Consider the following 22,123-nt stretch of genomic DNA (forward strand, 5'->3'; position numbering starts at 1 on the left):
AATGAATAAACTTGAACTGAATGAAAAATTCAGAGGGATCTAATTGCTTACTAAACTTTTTTTATATTAGTTTAGCTTCTATTTGGGAAACCATTAAGACCATTTTCTTCTACTGTATTAAAGAAAATTGACATTTCTCCTTAAATCTATTGAAACAACATTCCTGTTAGGTTCTAATGTAAACCACTGGAATGTATCTGTGGTTTTTGGTCTCCATGGTGTGGAGAAAAACACTTTATATGATGTCATGCAGAAGTCTCCTGACTACTACCACAAACATATGGCCAGAAATTCCAGACAAGAAGGAAATGTTGAGCCTATGACTACATATAGCATTTGGCCACAATTAAAAAGAGAGGGAAAAAAAGGTTTTCTGCTTGTTGGGACAGGGTGTTCAGGTACACCATGCAAGAATATTCCAGTTGTCCTTGTAATTCACTGCTACTTAAGCCTGTTTTTTTTAAAAAGAGGTTCTCAGTTTGAAACATCCTTAGAAATTTTCCATCAACTAAAACTGTGGTTCGGGAGGTCAGGAGGTCACAACCGTAGCCGCTGTGTTGGTATTCAAACAAAAACTGTGGCACATGTATGGACTGGTCGCAAAAGGAGTACACCAACAGCAAATGCATTCAGTAGAAAATGTGTTTCTGAAATTGTGGGAAAGTACCGGAATGCCATTAAAAGGATCTGATTCTGAGAGAAAAGCAGGACGTTGTTTGGTCAGAACATGAGGTGGTTTTGCCACCCTTTGGCAAATTCAAGAACTACAGGCAAATATCTGCTGCGCAGAACATGAATGAGATGCACATCAATTTTATTTTGCAGGTTGCATTTGAGAATTGTAAGGAATGCGGTGCCATTTAAGCAAGACCCATAACCTGAAAAAATAAATAGATAAAATAATGAGTCACGCTTTATAAGATTATAGTCGCCAAACAAAAGCACAGAGGCATCAAGAGACTCACTGAAAACATCCAGTCTTCAAAGGAAGAGACTCTGGTGAAGACCGTGGGTTTGAACACTTGGTTGCACATACCAGATGGGCCGTAACTGACAACACCGTGGACTCTCCAGGCTCCATCAGTAAAGCAGTTCAGAGGACCTCCAGAGTCGCCCTGGGACAGATAACAATAAGAACATAGCGTGCAATGACTGTGAGAATGTCTTAACACAGTATTGTTGTTAACAATATGATAGTTGCAGCATGAGGCGAAACCTCCTCTACCTGGCAGCCTGCTATGATCCCATCCCCTCCGGCACACACCATGGTTTCTAGAGCAATGCTGCCCCACCACTCGGGCTGGGAGCAGACCGAGTGCTCCACCACATTGATGGGAGCCACCTGTAGGATGGCAGGGCTACCTCCATCTGATTCAGTGGAGAAAGAATGCAGGAACCTTTTTATTACATCCACATATAGGGTGTGTATATGTGTACATTTAGCACCCAGGTGTACTCACAGTCTACTAATCCCCAGCCGGTGATGTAACAGGTGAAGCCATGAGGCAGTGTCTGGTCCGGGTAGGGGAGATTAGCTATAGCCACGTAACCACTGTCATAGATGGGACCAGCGAGTCTCAAGAGAGCAATGTCATTTCTAAGAAAAAATAACCAAAGATAGAGTTGTATAATTTTAATAGTTGCTTGTTTGCTGAGATTAACATTTCATATTTAAATGAGGCTTAATTGAGAGAGGTGATCTGACATGCTGCCACTTACCCATAACGAAGATCACCATTCCAGCCAGGGTGGACTGTAATTTTTTCCACATGGATGAACTGCTCACTGCCTTCTAACTTATACAGGTCATACTCACCCACCACTACACGGTACTGACTAGCATCTGGGCTGAGAAGGACATGGAAAAAACATAAGTACAGTGCTTACTTACACTCTTTTGTTCAGCCCAGGAGACACCAAGATCGACTTTAAAATATTACAAAATGCACAAAGGAAATGGTGTCATTAAGAATAATCATGGTCAGAGCCCAAACCTGAGGATGCAGTGAGCTGCAGTCATGATGTGGAAGCTATCAACAACAGATCCTCCGCACATGTGGTAGAATGAGCCATCATAGAATTGATCATACTGCACAGAAACCTGTGAAATATTAAAGATATATGAAAATATGGTGGAGATGGAGTTTTTTTTCTAAATCTAGCATTTTAAAACTACAGTACAAAACCTATTTGCATCAAAAGATAGAAAAATAAAAATATCATTAGTGTTCAGAGGATTTACCTGCCATTTCCATGTGTTTGGTTGAGCATTACTGCCGCCTATCACCCTCTCATTGTCAACTTTGTAGTTGAGAGGTTCTTTGGCACAAATCAGCCCTTCAGCACACACATGGACAGATGTGGTAATATAGTTTTAACGTTCAGAAAATATAGGCACAGAAAATTATTTAAGTCAGGTGGGCTTACCAATACAGGACAGAAGAAGCACAAGCCGCATCATGTTGGAGCACTGATGACAAGCTGCAGTTTGCTTTTATACCCATTTGAGATTGGGAAACCGGGCAGATGTTAAGTTACCAGCCAGTATCAATAGTCCATGTGGATCAATTCACATTAAATGTACTGCTATGAAAAGCTGAAAGTTTGAGAAGTGTGAGACTTTGTGTGGCAATCCACCACTGTGTGAAACTCTTACAAATACAGACTTATGTACATTTGCATTTCATTCAACTCAGAAAACTTTAAGGACAAGAGAATTTTATTAATTAATTAATTAATTTATTTATTTTATCATGGTGGGAAAAGAACAGGTGCTGTCTAGTGATGGCAGAGTCGACCAAACCATCTGTGAAAGGTGTGCATTCAAGACAAATATTACAGCAGATAAAAGTCTGAAATGATCGACGGCCAAGGTAAAGAAGAAAATGTTCCGCTGCCTTCTGTCTGTACACTGTACACTCAACACAAAACAGACAAAAGCAGAATATTCAATGAAAAGTTAAATCATAATTCAATAAAAATACACACGTGTATTCATTATAATAAAAAATGTACAGTATAACTACCGTATACAAAAGTGTATACATGAGTTCTTTTTCTTCTGCTTATCTAATTCTCGGTCATAGGGGAATTAGAGCCTATCCCACTTGTTATGGAGCAAAAGGCACAGTACACCCTAAATGGATCAGTCTATCACAGAGATACAGACGTCCATTAACAGTCACATTCACATCTATGGATCTAACACATTCACACATGTATTTGGACTATGAAGCCAGAGTGCCCACAAGCATGCAACCTCACATGACCTTCTTGCTGTGAGATAACAATGTTGACCATCACGATGTTTTTATTTAAAGATAGAATAGATATATAAATGGCTTCTCCATCTTCAAAGGAAAGATGCCATACAAAGTTAATTGCATCGTTCATGAGGTTCACTGTAAAAATGTTTTTTTCTTTGTTTTAGACTTAAATAAAATACTCTCTCTCTCTCTCACACACACACACACACACACACACACACACACACACACACACACACACACACACACACACACGTGTGTGTGTGTGTATTGAAGCTCCCAGGACCCGAACTTGAAGGACAGACGAGGGGCGAGAGGAATATGAATAAGAATAGTATTTCGTTTTCATAAATGTTGTCATCTTTAATTACTTTTCCCACAGACATGCGCAGTAAGGCAACAAACTGTCAAATCTATGTAATATTTATTTATTTATATATTCGGTAATTTATTGTTTTGTTTTTTTATTGCCTAAAATATCTAAATACTTAACAGGAAGTGGCATTTTTTTTATGAATGAGCATGGCGTTATGTTTTGCTAAGCAACCGCGTAGAACACCCTGTAAAGGACGGCTAATCGAACTCCGCTTGTTTGCTGCTGATATGAAAATCGGGAAGAAGAAACTCGATTTTTCTGTCATCATTATTTATAAGCTTTGTCTGGCTCTCCAGCGCCTGCTGTCAACCTATCTCAGCTGCTGGCTAGCTAGCTTGTATGCGGAGTGTATGTACCAGTAATGACTCCTGAAATAAGTCTGCTTTAGTGACATTTAGTCAGAACTAGTAAAACGTAACTGCTGAAGGCAATGGGGTTACCGCAGAGCTCGTTACTGTCGGACGGAGGAGCTAATTGTGGATATCATGTCCACGGGGTACGTTAGAAAGTAGTGCAAGGTTACACTTCACGCGGTTTGTTAGTCTCACTTTTCATACATTTTTTGCTTAGTGACTTGTTAACTGTGCTTTGAACCATAATTGCTGCTTTATCTATCTACGCAGAGCCTGACTGTAATTGACAGGTTATCGTGTAACTGTAGTTACTCGTGAGCTCAGCTTGAATGGTGTCCGCCCATGATGATGTTGAAGATGAGGTGGCATTTGGCACACTTCCAACCCCCGTGCCTTTGTTGGGAAATGGAATAGTTTAACAGTCACTATAGAAACTTTCTTTAGTTATGGCACGTTTCAAAGTTGCATATAACATATTAACCGCGCGAGAAAGCGGGTACCTCGTCTCATTGAGAAGTCCCAAATTTTGGACACTGCAATATCTTAGGTTGACACAGGGGGGGCGATAATATCACTGTGCTGTTTGTCAGTCAAACCAAATGTCAAGTTTTCTGTTCTGTGTTTTAAATTATTATTAATATTTTTAATTATTTAAGTAATTTTATTTTATTCTCAGGTTCAAGAGGACTCTCCTGCTCTGAAGGCTGGTCTGGAGCCTTTCTTTGACTTCATTCTCTCTATAGGAAACGCCCGACTTGTGAGTAGGCTCCTGTGTCACTACACTCCTGGTTAAAATGAGTAACTAGGTGTCAAATATTGACTTTTTCTATCTTTATGACATTTCAGGTATGAATTGTAATTGAAAATGACGAGTTGAGGACAAAATGAAAATGCCAAAAAAGCCCTGCAACGTAGCTGTGAATGTGGCATATATTCAATTGTATTTGAAAGTATGCTAAAAACTAAAACATTTTTAAATTCTAAACTTATTTTAAAAGGCGTTATGAAGCTGAATAACATATTTATAGATCTCAATCAACTTAATAGGACAAAAGCAAGTTGTAGTCTGTTTTGAAACCATCTTCAAGACCCATTTTTCTGTATATAAAGCAAAGTACTCGGCAGGTAGGACACAGCAGGCAAACACCGATTTCCATAATTTTGAGGTACTGCCTTTATGAGATAATCCAGTGTTTTTCAGTGCTTTATTAATAACCTCATTTGGAAGAGTGGCAGTAATTACATTTCATGTTCTTTTTCATGAAAGAAAACGCATCTGCACAGTTGCAGCTGGAGTAGCCCTTTTTCCTTTTGTTTCTCCAGAATAAGGAAAACGACCTGCTGAAGGATCTTCTGAAGGCAAATGTGGAAAAAGCAGTCAAACTTGAAGTGTATAACTCCAAAACCCAGCGTGTGAGGGAGCTGGAGGTGACACCCAGTAACATGTGGGGCGGTCAGGGTTTGCTGGGGGCTAGTGTCCGCTTCTGCAGCTTTGAAGGAGCCAATGAGAATGTGTGGCATGTCTTGGTAAGTTAAATCTACCTGTCTTCGCTCAGGTTTCACCCTTTGCTGGTTACTGTAGGTTAAAGGCCTTTGCACACCGAATGTATGCGGAAAAATGGCTAAAATTCTGATTTTAGCCATTTTTTCTAAAAAAAAAAGCCTGTTTTGGATCCAAACCTGCCGTATAACAGATAAACACAACAAAAGTCTTGCTTTGTGTGAAAAAATGAAGTTGAAAGAAATGATGAGATGATTCTGATGTTTCTAAACAAGAAAAAGAAGAAAGTGAGAATCCGGGTTCATCCAATTCTCAGGCGAGGACAGCAGCAGGGAAAATTTCTTGGTTTGATCCAGGAGTTGAAGCTGTATCTCGACTGCTTTCTCTTTTTGGCAAAATTGCAACCACATCTGAGGACGTACAGAAATAATTTTAGAGAGCTGATTTAGCCGGAGCAGTGTCTGGCTGTCTGTCTGAGGTAAAATAGTATTATTTTTACTATTTCCATATCATTGCACATTCAGTACTGGTGCATACGCTGAGCAATGAGCACACTTGTTGCCAAATGTAGTGGTCTGATTGGTCAGATCTGTTTATTCCTATGTGGAAAAATATGAAAAATCGAGCTTGATCCGAACTATAAAAAAAATAAATCCTGCAAATTTGAATTGAACAGTTGCCTTAAGAATAAGTGAGTCTGAAAAATCATTGCATTCTGTGTTCAAAGGCCTTAAAATTGCAAATGTTAATAATTTTGGTAGATTTTAGAATTTTTAAAAAAACTTTTAGGAAGTGGAACCAAATTCTCCCGCCGCTCTCGCAGGCCTGGATGCATACAATGACTTCATAGTTGGAGCTGACCAAGTGTTACAAGATGTAAGATTTCTTGTCTTTTGACTTTTATTCCAAATAAGAAATAATTGTTTTAACTAGCAGACATTATTAAAAGAAATAACAAAAACGTTATTTTTGTGTGAAACGTCTGCAGTCCGAGGATTTCTTTTCTTTGATTGAAGCCAACGAGGGGAAACCTTTGAAGCTTTTGGTGTACAACACTAAGACGGATCAGTGCCGAGAGGTAGTGGTGACTCCTAACGGAGCGTGGGGAGGCGAGGGAAGGTTGGCATTGATTTTTTTTATCTTTATTTAAATCAAAGCATGTAGATAAATATTGCCATGTCAACACCCGTGGGTTTTTTTCCCTATTTTTTAGCTTAGGCTGTGGGATCGGCTATGGATACTTGCACAGAATTCCAACTCGGCCAGTTCAGCCTAACGCCCAGAATAAAAATGTTCTTCAACCAGTGCTCACTGGCAGCAGTGAAGAGGTAGCTGCAACTGAGCACACTGAGGTGAAGGTTGTTGTATCTTATTCTTGCTTATTTATTAAGCTGTGCAGGATGTAATGGCATCTATTGGTAGCAAGGGATCATGTTGAGAAGTACAAAAAGAATAATCTTTTTTATGGCTTAAAATGAGACCTACATATCTACTACAGGAGGGATCCACCTTCTACACTAGCTCAGTTTTTTTTCAGTCGGGGGTGACGACCTAGTATTCACTTACATTTTTAGAAGCGGAAGGTGAGGCCAGGTGTATTGACTTTGTTGTAATCTGCAACCTCACCACTAGATGCCACTGTATCCCACAAACTGCTCCTTTAACTGTAACTTGCTAGAGGTATTTGTGACCTCCAGTTTTCTCTCCTTAGGTGCCTTCTACCGATGAATGTAGCCCATCTACCGAAGCAGCACTGAATCAAAATGAGAAAAGCATGCAAGATCAGTCTTTAATCTCACCCACTCAGCAGCCACCAGACCGAGGTAACAGGATCACTTCAGGACATTTTCATCCATTTGACACATTATGCATTTTCACACGGAATAATGGGCATTTGCTTTGTACTTATTTCAGATGCTTTCACCATACTCGATGCACCGACTTCAGATTTATCAGCCACTGTTTCCACTAACGAGGAAGGCAGCAGCTCCATGTTTGCTAATTATGGAGATGACTCAGGTGATCAGAGTAGCTTGGGTAAGTACTTCATACGTGATTAAATTGTGTGGCTAAATAGAGCAATTACGTGTTTATGATGGCATCCCGATTGAGAAGAAAAATAAGCACGATTAAAACCAGCTATTGTTGATACGCCTCTCAGTTAAGGAGTCATTTAATGCAGTGGTTTTGTATTAGTCTATTTTACTGCAGAATAAAACTACTCCAGCCAAATGTGTTAAGTGTTTTTTCACAGATATATGTTTTACAGCAGGTAAAGTGGTCTATACTGAACACTTCATTAGGTAATGGATTGGACCCCATTTTACCTTGAGAACATTTTTAATTCTTCATGGCAGAGATTCAACAAGGAGATGGAAACATTTGTCAGAGGTTTTGGTCCATATTGAGATGACAGCGTCACACAGTTGTTGCAGAGTTGTGAAGTCCATTCGACTAAGATCTGGTGACTGGGGAGGCCATTTCAGTAAAATAAACTTATTGTCATGTTCAAGAAGGGAGTTTAAGATGACTGGAATGGCGCGTTATTGTCTCAGAAGCAGCCATCAGAAGGCGGGGTACTGTACTGATACTAACGAGCCCAAAGCGTGCCAAGAAATTTCCCCCACCGTCACAACACCACCACCACCAGCAGCATGAACAAGGCAAAATGGATCCAAGCTTTCATGTTGTTTGCCCCAGATTCTGACCCAACCAGCCGAATGTCACAGCAGAAGTGGAAACTCATCAGACCAGACAATATTTTTCAAAACCTCTATTGTACAGTTTTGATGAGCCTGTGTGAATTGTAGGTTCAGTTTCCCATTCTTAGCTGACAAGAGTGGCCTTCGAAGTTTGACACGCTGTACGTTCACAGATGCTCTTCTGCATACGATGGTTGTAACAAGTTGTTATTTGAGTTGCTGTTGCCTTCCTGTCACCATGAAGCACTTTAAATATTCTCATCTGGCATCAACAAGGCATTTTCAGCCAGAGAAGTGATGCTCACTGGGTATTTTCCCTCTTACAGAGAGTCATTTAAATCACCTTTCTTCTTCATTCTGATGCAGAGCTTGAACTTGAGCATATTGACCATGTCTATGGGTCTACATGCACTGATTTCCATGTGCCATGTGATATCAGTTATCAAGAACTCAGTTAGCATTTTAAACAGTAGGTGCAGGTCAGTCCTTTCCATCAGTGGTCACGGTCTGAAATGCAGCAGTCTGAGCTTTGGTTATGTAATCTATTGAAGTACAAAAGTCATAAAAGGATGCTCAGGAGATTTGATCTTAATTATTGTTAAATATCTCCTTACAGACCAAGGAAGTTGAGCAATTTCCCATGGTTTCACCATCCATAACCTTAACAATATTGTATTATTCTTTCTTTTTTTTTATTATTAGATTATTCATCTTTTGACCAAAGACCTTCATTTCCAGAGAAGCAAGGAGAACCAGACATCCAGGAACCTGAGCAGAAGCTCGGTATAGACCTGACTGCCAGCACTTCTCCTATCAGAGAGACTGCTGAAGACATGGCTGGCCTCAAAATTACCACCGAAAACCCGAGTATCACAACAATCCCCAAGGTACCAGATGCTAACTCTGAGCCCTTAAGCTCAGTTGAGGTTGTGAGCGAAGAGATGTTTGAGCCTGCTGGGCCAGGCAGTTAGCTGACTTTCATAAAGAATATTCAAGAGCACACCATGTTACAGAAAAGCTGCCGTTAATGATTGTAAGCTGTTATCACTGGGGCTGTTTTTTTTTGTTTGTTTTTGTAAAAGAATTGCATTTGCATACCAGTGCCACTGCTGCATGCTAAATTGCACATTTATGTTGACTTGAAATTCTAGGAATGCATACAGTTAATACACATGAATGTATTCTGTAGTTTAGGCGTACTGTATGTTTCAACATCAAACAAGATGAAGCCTTAGTTAAGATGTCATGCTGCTTAAAACCATCCTGGTGTGCACATTAAAAGCCCAAGGTAAAAAAAATAATAATTACCCTTACCTTGTTGCTCTTACAATAACCACTGTAACACAGTACACACACTGTAGATTAATGATGTTTGACTTAAGTGTCACACCTGGACTTCTTTTCCCTTTTTAAAAAAAGAGGTTTTAATTAAAGTTTGTTTTTACTTTCTCGTGGTTACTCATACAGAAGGATTTAATCGCAGGCGTTTCCTATTTAAGCCTTTTTGCCTTTAATCTTGGTCAAAATCTTCTGTCCAATGTGAATGAGTGGGCCGTGTGTGACGCAGCTCTCTGATTGTTTTCTGTTTCTTCTCTTTTAATCGATTTTAGTTAGATCATGTCTCTGATTTGTATGGAAGAATTGAAAATATACAGCTATTTATAAATATATGTTCAAGATGAACCTCCATGAGTCTGTTTTGGTTTCTGTTCTTTCTTTTTTTGGGCGGGGAGGTCCATGCTGTTGTTAAATCAAAATGTCATTAGACATATTTCCTGTGTCTAATATGAGTCATGTCCACCCAGCGGAGTTCATATTTTGAGGCAGCAGATGTCAGCAAACACCTCACGATACTTCTCTACTGAGCTGGCGCCAGTTTATCTCCCCTTGCAGCTCCTAAAATTCTGTCCAATCAGATTGCACATTTTCATATATTCAATGAGTCATAAGATGTTTCTGAACTTTTATTTTAATAAATCACATCTCATTCTTAAAATTATGCAGGAATTATTTATATTTGTTGTTTGATCCGGCTGCTTTCCTCTTCCTATTGACTTTGGATAATCCAGTCTTGCCATGAACAAATACTTGGTCAGTTTCAGGAACCTATTTAGCTGGAAAAGAAATAGTTTGAGGTTTCAGATATTAAACAATAGAAATTTACTGATGGGAACTTGAATGGTTATGTAGTCCATTATTTACATTTCTTTAAACTGATCCTATATCCAGCAATCCGTGTGTGATCATACGTGGGCTCCAGAAGCTATTGATCAGAAAACAAAGCACAATTTATTTTCATCACTTTTTATTGCTAGATCAGGACAACCAAATATTCTTTGGAAGTATGCCAAAAGAAAAAATGTAAATAAATAAGCATTAGGGGGAAGCTACAGTAGCAGACAGGGAATATGCCTCAATTATTTACCAGGGCACTCCAATCCTCCGCTGAAGAGGGGGATGGGCATGAAGGGAAAGAAAAGACTGTGCGTGGGGGGAAGAAAGACGAGAAGGAGATGGATTTGTCTTTTTTTTTCTCCCCAGAATGAGAGCTGGAATGGCGTTCCTAAGGAAGCTTTCCTCTGGCACACCTGTGAATCTGTTGTATTTCTTATATAAATAGGAATTAACTTGGTGGCTTTGGGTCCACTCGCTGTTGGAGATTTAATAGCAGCAATGTGGACATCTCCCAGAAATGTCAGGCTTGTCAAATCAGCACGTTTTAAGTGCAGGGTTGGATGGTGTTTGCGGGTGTCCATTGTAAGTCTCACTCAGGAGGGGGAGATATGCTATTTCTTCTCTTCTATGTGAGGTTAGATGAAGCAGCCCAAGGCAAAAGCTAGCAGCTGCATGCCAGGAGGAGTGTAAGGAGGTGCCACCTCTGGAGGAACATGCCTTGCCTTCCTTTTTTCCTTTTTTTTTTTTTTTTTTTCTCCCTGAGACTGTTTCAAAGGACGCTGTGACGCAGCTGAACCCACACGTCAGCTTAACTTTATCTCAACCCCTAAGAGGCTCGGCTCACAGGCACCAGCATAGTGCCCGTTGCCTCAGCCTATCGTTGCAGCATGACAAATTGTGAAACAGAATAACTACAGGGAAGGATGGATGGAAGGAAAGGATGAAAAAGGTATAAATACAAGGGGGAAGAGAGTGAACATACAATTGGTGCATGCACGTTAGTCACACGTCTCCACATAATGCTGTTCCTGTGGCTCGGTTAATGTGCGACGCTGTCACATGAAGTAGGTCAGATTTGGATGTGTGGATGTTCAAGGGATATAAAATAAAGTGTTATAGTGACTTCTTAATGTAAAAAATAAAGATTAAATACTAAAAACTGCTGCTTTTCTGTTCACGTGTGGTCACAAATCCACACCACGAACACGCTCGTCAACTTCTATTTTCTGCTTTCAGCACCTTCCCACCCTAATCACAAATATTTTGTCGGGATGGAGACTATATTTGGAAGTGCTGCGAGGTGTATTTGCATACATGCATCACGCGGTGTTCTTCACAGTGTGTTCTCTCAGAGCCTGGGAATAATCCTGGAAAGTGCCTGTGTGTCAGACCACCAATGTACAGGCTGTAATTACATTCATTCATGCAAGGGGACTGTCACTCTGAGGGGTTTGAATTCATTAGGAAGTTGTTTCCACCTCTTGCCGTCATTATCAACTGGCTTTATGCTTCTAATTGAGCAGGAGATTAGAATTGCTTCCAGTAAACATTACCGTAGATTTGCTTGTAAATTGTTGTTCCACACATACTTTAGCCCTTTGGACTGAAAGCAATCTTCTATAAACAAGTGGGTTATATTTCTTTAGTCTGCACTGTGTATATACCAGTCTTTGATGTGTACTGTAGAAAACTGACTAAGAGGCAATACTTTTTGGGGAGAAGTGGAAAGTAGTTTGGTTAAATCAAGGTACAATAACTACATGCAGAAGAAAATCCAGTATACTGCCCCAGTTAGGTGTCATGTCACACCAAATCTCCTTTAATGCACTTTGGAATTGATTTTTCAAATCCCTGGAATTTTACTAGAAGGGTTAAACACCTTTCTTCTACACAATCCCCTCATTATATGCTGGTGATGGAAAATGCCATCTATCACATTGGTCCAAACTCTCTTAAAGGTGTTTAATTGCGGGGCTACAAAAGCCGTACCATATTAGCCGCACCATTTGCATTCTGATCGAACCATTCAGTCAACCCATTGAAGAGACCACTCCCCTCAGGGCAGAAATGCTTCATCACTGGGTAAACATGATCAATTATAACAACTTCAAACTGATTCACAGTGGCTCTTTCCTTCAAGGAAACAAGACGTCCATATACGCTAAACTGCACGTGAGCTTGAATTCTTCCCTTTAAAACTGCTGATCGTCCCACGATATGTTCCCATCCCTTTTCTCTCTGTTATTGTAGGGTGACTTCAGGTGACTGTTGCTATGATTTGGCTCTGTATAAACAAAAGGGAATTGGACTTAACTGAATCCTAAGGCATTATCTGCTGCCACTGGTATCTCAGAGATGCACATGAGGCGATGTAGAGGAGCCCTCGTTCTTATTGGAAAGGGAGAAAGACTGTTTGTTGGTGGTTGTTGGAGAAAGTCACAGGTTTTTCGGTCAGGTACCAGTGATATGTGCCCTGTTTGTTTTCACTTGTATTCCACTTTCACTCGCTAATTAGATGTAGGCACTATTTAGATAAGCCTGGGCACTGAAAACTACAAGATTGGTTTAGGAACACAATATTATCTGGCCTATAGAAAAATAACATTTACCCAGTTTTAAAAATTATTTATATCAATTTTTGTAAATACTTTTTAAAATGTATTTTTTTATTATATATTTTATTTTTGTATATTATTTTTAAATACTTTTTACAGTTTTATTTTTATTATTTATTTTATTGATTTATTTATTTTTAATGATGATGATTATTTTTGTTTTTTTTTTAACCCAGGGGGTTTAAATGTGAGGGGGGTTTAGCTGGGAGTGAGAAACCTGTGAGAATTCGTCCTAACACCATTGCCACAGGAAACCACGTGTGGAATAATTTTGAGACACTGGTGGTTTTGACAATCGGCAGCATTTCACACCTTTTGAATGAGACCAGGGTGATTACAAAGAGATGTGTGTGCAAATTTAAAAAAAGCTGCCATATTGCACCAAAAGTCAAAATATTTCACTTGTGATATTTTCCCAGTTTATGTGCACTAGATTTAGCTCAACATGAGTCTTTGCTGCTCTGAAACACAAGCAAAGGAAAGTAGGACAAAAGCAACTGACTTATTGTTGCATATTACAGCATATAATGCTAGTGAAAATGAAAGCAGTGAGTGTTAGAGAGAAAAATCATGTCAGCAATAAGAAACCCTAACATCCCTTATGTATGACTCATAACATCCCCTATGTTTTTGGTTTTAAGAACTTTTGTGGAATTTTACCACCAGCCCCGTACTTCTACCTTGTTTCTGAGAAATGACAGTTATTGGTCACATGAACACAGGAAGTTGTTAGTCAGAAAAAAATAAAATAGCTGTTTAAAGAATTGTCAGTTTCACGAAGCTCAAATCAAAAGTGCAGGTGTAATAGTACGGTCGCCATCTTCATTCAGTGCATTAGAGTGCTAACCATTCCTGCAAAATGAAAGCAAATTTAAAAAATGAGCTTAGAAATGATTATAATATTATAGCCAAGAAGCACTACGAGAGCACAAACCTCCTCCAAGACAGTTCACTGTAAAACTCTGTATATGTTAATTTTTCATTCATTTTCTTCTTTGTTATTGTAACACGTAGTTTTTAGAAGTTCGAGGTGGTGATAGTGCAGTAAAAACAAGCAAAAATGCAGGTTTGTGTAATTTTCCCTGTTGAAACCAGTTTTTAACATGCTCGACATAATTATTATTATTTATACACATGGATATGCTACGTGTGTAGCATTCCTTTCATTGTTTAGTACAGTTCATTTAAATGCTTAATTAAAAAAAAAAAACTTTTTGAAAAAGTTTGTTTTGTTTTCCCAAAAAAAAGCTTATTCAGAAACATACATGTTATAACCTGTTACTGTAATTCACACCACAAAATGGATAATAGGCATGTATTTGTGAATAACAATAAGCTTTTTACATAATAATTTTATACCACAGTATATTTTTAAGTAACTAGGCAAACAATGACAAGAAGAGTGGACACACAAGACAATATAGATGACAATAACAGAAACACATCAATTATATTGCACAAACCCTAGTATTGCACATGCCCTGACTGTCCTGAAATTGCACTGACCTAATAGTTGTTTCCCTTTTTTTAATACACTAACTCTTTTTCACCTTCAATATAAAGCATGATTATTAAATATGATCACATGTTTGTGTGCCCCTCAGCCACCCTTTTAAGTGACTCTTAAAGATGGGGAGACTTGTACTTTCCCTCATTGACAGTAGAAGACTATTCCAGAAGCTCACTCCCTGATATGACAGAGCATTCTGTGAAAAGGTGGTCTGTCTAAATGCCAATTCACAATCACCTCTAACAGTGGCCCGGCAACACTGCTAGACTTTTGTTTAACAAAATCACTCATTGGTGGAGGCGCCAGACCATGTATAACTTTGTATATTAGACAGGCAGATTTAAATAATTTGAAATTAGTAAAATTTAGAAACTTGTATTTATCGAAAATATGACAATGGTGATATGAAAAAGGTTTCTTATCTAATATTTTCAATGCTCTTTTGTAGCATACCTCGATTGGCTCAATAGCAGCAAAGCTCTTATAGGACCAACTTGTAATACAATATTCAATATGAGCCAGTAATCGCTGCTGTGTCTGTTAATGATGTGCAGATATGTCTAAAGTTCTGTATAGGAAACATTCTTATTTCCTATTGTAAATTTTTAAGCATAATTTTAAAGATGAATTTTTTTTTTATCAAAGTCTAAAGTAACAGGATACTTAACCTCTCCATATATCATTCCCTACATGCCTTATATGGATTATTTCTATGTAGGACTTTTCCACTTGAAGCACTGCTTTCATTTTTTTTAAATCATCTAATATGCACAGTGATGATGATGAATGCAACTTGGTGTTCAGGATCTTGCCGAAATATCCTTAGGTCCAAGGATATTTGGGCAAAATACTGGCATGGAGCTGGGAGCAGCCAGGGATCGAACCGATCTTCTCCGATTTGTAAATGACCAGCTATACCTCCTCTTTTAAAAAACTTTTTTAACAAACAAAACACTACTAAAAAAACCCTTCTCGGTTAGAGAGGGAATGATAAAATGACATGCAATCATACCACTCCATAGTGATGCCCAGTGAAAAGTTGGGGGCCTTCTGAGTGTTTATCAAAAACCTTCTGGACACCATAAAATTCTGCAGCAGTCCTTTTGGGAGTAAACAGATATTTAATCTTGTACAATTTCCAATGGTTTCCTGATGACAGCAGAACTAGAGATAAGGCAAAAAGGATGCCACAGCCATTAGGAAGATAAGTGAGGATGCCCTGCTTTATTTCCATTCTAATTGCCACTCAGCAGGGGTGAGGAGCTGGCCACACAAGACAGCACATGTTGTTCTTCCGCCAGGATGACCCCGCTGATACCAGGCCTAGACCCATCTGCTAGTGTGCCCGTCTCTGAACCTGGAGAGGAGATGCCACCGTTTTTGTTAGTCCTGCGTAAATATCAAAGACAAGACAATTTTTCAGTGCTTGACTTTTTAAATCACTACCAAATGTCTCCCTCAGGTGCATTAATTAGTTTTTCAACGTACTGAAAATCCAGCTAATTTGATGTTAAGCCATAAGTCGTTCTCTAGCGGATGCTCATTCCATTTCTTTTTTTAAATGCAAATTTTGATTTTTCATTACGTCGTAATGATGTAACGTTCTGGGGGCACATCTTCAAAATTACTGCATCTGTTTTCATCATGCCAGAACATTTATATTTATAAAAATAGAGATTTCAGAGTCTGCAGCTTTTCTTGCTCCCGGTTTTCTCCCTTTCTTGTCTGACTGATCAGGAAGCCCATTTGTTCTGGTGAGCAGCAGATGAGGCAGAGGGATAAAGGTTTAGCTCAGCCTCTCACTCTGAATATGATCAGATGAAGAAACACGCCTTAGCGCGTTCCCTGCTGCTTTCCTGTGCCTGTGACATATTTGCTGTGACATCCCCACCACCACCCAGGCTTAGTTTTGACCCGATGGGGAGATGTCTCTTAGTGTTACGCTCATTTACTAGTTAACTATGACCCCACATGGTAATGCACGCAGAGTTTTGGCCTCCTCAGTCACAGTATATAAACGTGGACATGCACACAGTATAACATACCATTTACAAATGCATGCATAGCCTGAAAAGCTATTTTCCGAGAATTAACCGGAATGTCAGAAACATAGGACAATGTTTTTATCATTCAGAAAATATAATATATCATCATAGTATTGTTAGGTAAGGGTGTGACACAACGGCACAACACAGCCTTTATCTAAGTGGCCTGCAGAGCTACAGACATATTAAAATCTCCTATTTATGTAAAACATAACACCTTCAATAGCATGATTTATCACCCTCTAACGCAAACATCCGTTTTGGCCCTGCTCAGCATGTATGTGTGTGTTCACACATGTAAAAACACCACAGCCTGAGTATGACAGCAGCAGCATTTGTGAAAAACATAAAAGCATCAATCTACCTGATAAAATGGGGTATGGGAAAAATAAGTATGTTCCTGCAGGGAAGAGCTGGCAGTATGATAGAGAGGAATGAAGTGTGTCAGCTTTTCGGAGCAAAATAGAAGCACCATCTTACTACGCCAGGGAGTGGGGGGATTAGAGGGAATGGTGACGCATACAGATTAAAAAATGTGGAAAAATGATTCTGTAGCTCTGTCAGAGGTGTGACGCTGAGTGAGGGCAAGCGAAGAACTGCCTATCTGCCTCTTCAATTCTAAATCTTTCATGTTGGAAAATAAACCAATTTAAATAATTCACTTTGCACATAAAATATGAAACATTCAGCACATTTATTCTGTTAAAAAAGAACATTGCTCGGAATCTGGTAGACATACATTATGTTGAATGTGTCATAAATACACATAAAAAAACCAAAAAAAAAACCTGTCTTGAGTTCTCTGATCTCTTGGCTCGTTCAGTAGCACAGGATCAAACAGCAGAATATCTGAGAAATCCCTTCAAAGCTTTATGATTATTTTTGGAGTAACTGTTGTTCAGTAATGCTGGGTTTTGCTTGCTGTGGTTCTGTGTGCCACATTATTTTCACAAAACCTGAGCCCACAGATACAGAGGGTGTAATAACATTCATACAGAGCGGGGAGGGGGTGAGAATTGACAGGGGACGTGCAGAGGAGCGTTTGAAAACAATGGCAAAAAGTGGAAAATCGTTTGAGGGAGTGTGTGTGTGTGTCTGTGTACTAAAGTGAAAATGTGCTGTTATCAGGTTAGGCCAGAGCCACATTCCCCAATAGCAGCTGAGCTGCACAAACACTCGGCACCCCCTTGAGATTCCCTTTTTTGTAATCACTTTGCAGAGCAGGGCGATGCTGCATGTGCTTTTCTCCCGCTCTCTGAAAGCTTTACGTCCATCTTCCTCCTGCGTTTAAATGGTCCGACTTCTCTCAAGAGCTTTTCCATTAATCGTTTGTTCGGGTTACTAATGTAACCATGAATTTCATTTGTTATGCATCTCATTAAGCTGCTGTTAGAAGAGCTATCAGTTGATGACATTAACCATCTGTCATAATAATAGTCTCTATGAATGGGTAGGTTTTGCATTGGCAGATAGCATTATTCAGCTTTCCAGAGTCCATGGGGGACAGGAAGAGGCCCATATACACCAAAGGCTATATTTACCCAGTGAAATGCAAACAGAAATGGCAGTGGGTTCAGGTTGCTGCCTCCACCTGTGACTGCAATTACTGTGGAAGATAGAGATCAGTGCACTCAGGTGACTCAAAAACAGCTGGACAATCACTTATCTGGTTGTGAGTCATCAGGAGCCCAGGCTGTCAACACCAGTCCATCAGCTGGAAGGAACATTGCGTTTATGTTTGTGGCTTCTGGATGCGCATGAATCTGTGTTTGCTTGTGTGCACATATGTGTGGGTGGGATGTTTCGAAAGTGCTGATGGCAAGTTAGCACAATGGTTATCTAGTGTCCTTTGACAATGTGACTGTGGTCTTTTTAGTGTTTTCGCCCTGCCTGGAGATGCATGTGTCTCACAAAAATGAAGATGAAGACACAAAGCTCTGGCAGGAGTGTTACATTGATTTAGAGGTGAATATCTACTTAGTACATTGTGTTCTCTGCGTGCACTTTAGTAGACAGGACTCCATCATATATAGTGAAAAGGTTAATTAATACCTTAGCATTACCTTAATCACTCTTTGTCATCTTAATTAGTCTTTCTGTCTTTAAAAGCCAGGAAACTCAGACAAGCTGATATAATTATTCAAAATTTATAAAAGAAAGAATGCATGGTTCATGCATAAGTTCAATATTTTGAATTAAGTGGAGCTTCCCAGTGCAAAAACACTGTAACAAGCCCTCTCTATAGCATAGCAATACTGTGTTCTGTCTTTATTCTTTTGAATAATTACTTAAACATTACTGCTTCCAGCAGACCAAAATGCGTGCTTTAATTGATTACCTTGTCCCTGTCCCCATGGCAACTAGAAATTACCAGAAGGACATAATCATAGGCTTCTGCAAGATATCTTGAAATCTATGGAACTGCTACTTTTTTTAACCTTCCCTTGTTATATCCAGTTACACTGGTTGAGCCGTTGCTTTGTTTTTAAGGTTTGACCTGTACTGCGCTATATCAGCAAAGTACACAACCTCCTGAAAGCAGAAGAAAAAGATGGAGATATAGGTGTTGATGGGGTGTCGCAAGTTTTTTTCTTTCCAACCATAATGTAGCTCATTTGGTAGGCGTGACTTCAGCACTTTCCCCTGAAGTTAGCCAGCTGGCAGCTGCTGATTTTTCTCTTCCTTTCTACTGCTAAATTGCTGCCCTAGATTCCCACCCTGACATTTCAAGCAGCATAGAATTCCAGTTTGATATGTGAAACCAAACCCATACTCATGTATGCAGTCTTTACCAGCACTTACAGTGTAATGATGTCTGATGATACATTTAAATTCATAAAGTGAGGGTAGAGCACTTACACAAAAGAAAGCCTCACAAAGTAGCATTCTTCTGTCCACAAAAGCTGACAGAATAATTGAAGACCTTGTCTTCCCAATATCTGAAAAATTAACTATTTTGCTTTTTGTCTTGTGTGTCATAAATTGATGTTAAGGCATTAATAGCTCCAAAATGCCGCATTTTTCCAGACTTAAGCTTTGAAAATCTGAAACAGTAGAAAAGTATTCAATATACACAACATAAACTGCTACTTTATTAAAAATTAATTATATTCAGCATTACATTTCTAATTCCATCCTTGACCACATTTCCCATTGCACTCTGGTTGCATCCAACTCCCTTCCTCTCCTGACCCACTGGTAACCTCTGAAGGCTGTTCTTGTCTGAAACAATCAACTGATCGAAAAGGATAAGTAGGATCCATTTACGTTCAAGTAATGGCCTTTGGCAGATTAAAGTGGTCTTACTTACTGCATGCTCTACAGTGGTGAGAGGCTTTTGGACAAGACAAGTGAACAATCATGTGGCTAAAAATGGAGCATAATGAGCTGGATGAGAAATCAGAGGGTTCGAAGCTTCTTGAATGAGGTGCTAAAGATTCTCTATATTTTATAATACAAATGTAAATGCCATATATCTGCCACACATTTCACATTTGGTTTCCTTTACAAGAATCAGATGAATGAAAATATTACTATCAATACACTAAAATCCAACATATAGACTAAAGACCAGCTAGTTAGTTTAATTTAGCACATGCATCAAAAATAGTTCCTGGTATCAAAGTGTCTTATGTAATTCATGTGCTTTAAAAGAAATTAATCAACATTTTGGGAAGATTTTTAATATGAATCATAGTGTTAGACCAGGGGTGTCGAACTTCAGACCTTGAGGGCCGGTGTCCTGTAGGTTTTAGATAACACCCTGAGTCAACACACCTGAATCAAATGATTCGTTCATTAATAGGCCTCTGGAGAACTTCAAAACATGTTGAGGAGGTCATTTAGCCATTTAAATCAGCTGTGATGGATCAAGGACACATCTAAAACCTGCAGGACACCAGCCCTCGACACCTGTGTGTTAGACCATAAGATAAAAACAACTCTCATACACAGCTAGCAGTGTCTTATATATAGCTAGCAGTTGACCAGCTTGGCTTGCGCTGGGTGACTTTTACAGAAAAGTAAGGCACCTGTCTGCTTGCACAGCTACAGCCTTTTTTTACAGAAGCATGGGCACACCCATGAAAACAGCAAACGCTATACATCTTCAGTGGTTTGTCAAACAGACAAAAACAGAGAAAGCCCAGAGACGATAGCCAACTACAGCCATGAGATGGCAGTTATTTAATGGATGGATACAAACAGGCAATACATTTCATAACAGAGCTTTTTCTGGCATGTGTGGAGAGAGATTGTGTTCACTTTATTAGTTTTGTACTGATGTTTATTTTTATATTTCACTGGGCAAGCACTGCCTGCCTTGCTTGCCCTAAAAGAATGCCACCTGCACAGCAGGAAAACACAATTAAAGGCATTACAAACTCTGTTTTTTCACCTCCATCATACAATTTGATAAACTGTTTCTTCATGCAGATAAATAGTAGGGGTGCAACGATACACAAAATTCACGGTTCGGTTCGGTTCGATACTTTGGTGTCACGGTTCGATATTTTTTCGATACAAAAAAATGTTCATGCCTTTTTAATTTGTCATTTATTAAAATTATAAATATATATTTTAACTCAAAAGTACAGTTTTTAAATTTAACCCTAACCCTTGTGCGCGTTTTTTATTTTGACAGCGAATGCGCACCTGCGGACCACTTATGTGCAGCCCTGGTTATTTAGCTCGTCATATTGCAGCCACAGAAATTCTTTTGTCCATGAAACCATAAAGCTGCACTTTCTTTTTGCCTTATAGTCTCATTTGTCATAACTTCTCCGTTTTGTGGTAAGCTTTTCTTTGGCTGTCACTTCTTCACCCCGACCTGTCTTATTTGGCTCAGCAGAACTAAAATATATATACTGCTACTTTTACACACGGACTCACATAAGCTCAGCGATTCTCTGCGCGATCAACCTCTCACATGTTTAAGCTGCGGGAGATTTCACTTGTCATGTTTGCATAGTAAGCTAACGATTAATAAGACGATGTCAGAGGAATTGGTGCACAAATTATCATCACTCACAGATCAGTGCTGTCATTGCAAAGTGAAAGCAAAAAAACAAGCGCAAATTCAAACGCGATTTCAATATGTCACATATTGACAGTGGCTCACCGATGCCAATGACATAATTACCCAGCTACATTTCTGAAAGAATGCAAAAGCATTGACATATATTTTTCCTACAATAGCCCGACGGGCAGGGAAGAGATAGATTTTTGTAGCCCGACTGGAAAGATCGCTAGCTCCAGGACGTCAGGCTAGCGATTTTGCAAGCCCTGTATCTGATTGAGGAATCACTCATCTTTGGAAAAGAGAGTTTATTACAGAGAAATGTCTCTTTCCAAAATAAAAGCTATACTATCCGCTTCTTCTGGGCTATATTCTCAGCAGCATAAGGAGAATCATGTGCTAACAGCTGTCTAAATGACTCGGCTAAAGTTAGTAGCATGCTTGTTGTTTTTGTCTTTGCACTAGGATGATGTCGGCGTAAATGTGCAGTCATATTCGTTGTGTTCCCACTAGTGCTTTCAGGTTAATCTCGTTGAAATGACCTTAACGCCACAACACGGCAA

General features: G+C 39.2%; 2 protein-coding genes and 1 long non-coding RNA gene across 6 annotated transcripts; 1 reads left to right on the plus strand and 2 right to left on the minus strand.

Annotated features, from left to right (window-relative positions):
- Nucleotides 1–797: 797 nt before the first annotated feature.
- On the minus strand, nucleotides 798–2,488 carry LOC113029230 (elastase-1-like). The gene is made up of 8 exons (XM_026179996.2): nucleotides 2,428–2,488; nucleotides 2,243–2,337; nucleotides 1,995–2,101; nucleotides 1,720–1,848; nucleotides 1,461–1,597; nucleotides 1,226–1,368; nucleotides 966–1,115; nucleotides 798–878 (listed from the first exon to the last, which is right to left on the minus strand). Exons 1-8 carry the CDS (start codon nucleotides 2,459–2,461, stop codon nucleotides 861–863), a joined length of 813 nt encoding a protein of 270 aa, XP_026035781.1. The 5' UTR covers nucleotides 2,462–2,488; the 3' UTR covers nucleotides 798–860.
- Nucleotides 2,489–3,740: 1,252 nt separating this feature from the next.
- Nucleotides 3,741–9,881, plus strand: LOC113029807 (Golgi reassembly-stacking protein 1-like). 4 transcript variants are annotated; one of them, XM_080306023.1, is made up of 9 exons: nucleotides 3,741–4,138; nucleotides 4,672–4,752; nucleotides 5,319–5,522; nucleotides 6,286–6,372; nucleotides 6,485–6,615; nucleotides 6,710–6,854; nucleotides 7,208–7,319; nucleotides 7,411–7,533; nucleotides 8,937–9,881. In XM_080306023.1, exons 1-9 carry the CDS (start codon nucleotides 4,073–4,075, stop codon nucleotides 9,167–9,169), a joined length of 1,182 nt encoding a protein of 393 aa, XP_080162149.1. In that variant the 5' UTR covers nucleotides 3,741–4,072; the 3' UTR covers nucleotides 9,170–9,881. The 4 variants fall into 4 exon arrangements, with proteins under 4 accessions (XP_080162149.1, XP_026036605.2, XP_026036606.2 ...); XM_026180820.2 differs by having other exon boundaries at nucleotides 3,744–4,138; nucleotides 8,901–9,881; XM_026180821.2 differs by having other exon boundaries at nucleotides 3,744–4,138; nucleotides 6,710–6,848; nucleotides 8,901–9,881.
- Nucleotides 9,882–15,599: 5,718 nt separating this feature from the next.
- LOC145430947 (uncharacterized) lies at nucleotides 15,600–18,030 on the minus strand. The gene is made up of 2 exons (XR_013911295.1): nucleotides 16,908–18,030; nucleotides 15,600–15,887 (listed from the first exon to the last, which is right to left on the minus strand). It is a non-coding gene; the product is annotated as an uncharacterized LOC145430947 (long non-coding RNA).
- Nucleotides 18,031–22,123: the final 4,093 nt, after the last annotated feature.

Source organism: Astatotilapia calliptera, chromosome 9 (assembly GCF_964374335.1).
Source record: "Astatotilapia calliptera chromosome 9, fAstCal68.1, whole genome shotgun sequence".
NCBI classification, from domain to species: domain Eukaryota; kingdom Metazoa; phylum Chordata; class Actinopteri; order Cichliformes; family Cichlidae; genus Astatotilapia; species Astatotilapia calliptera.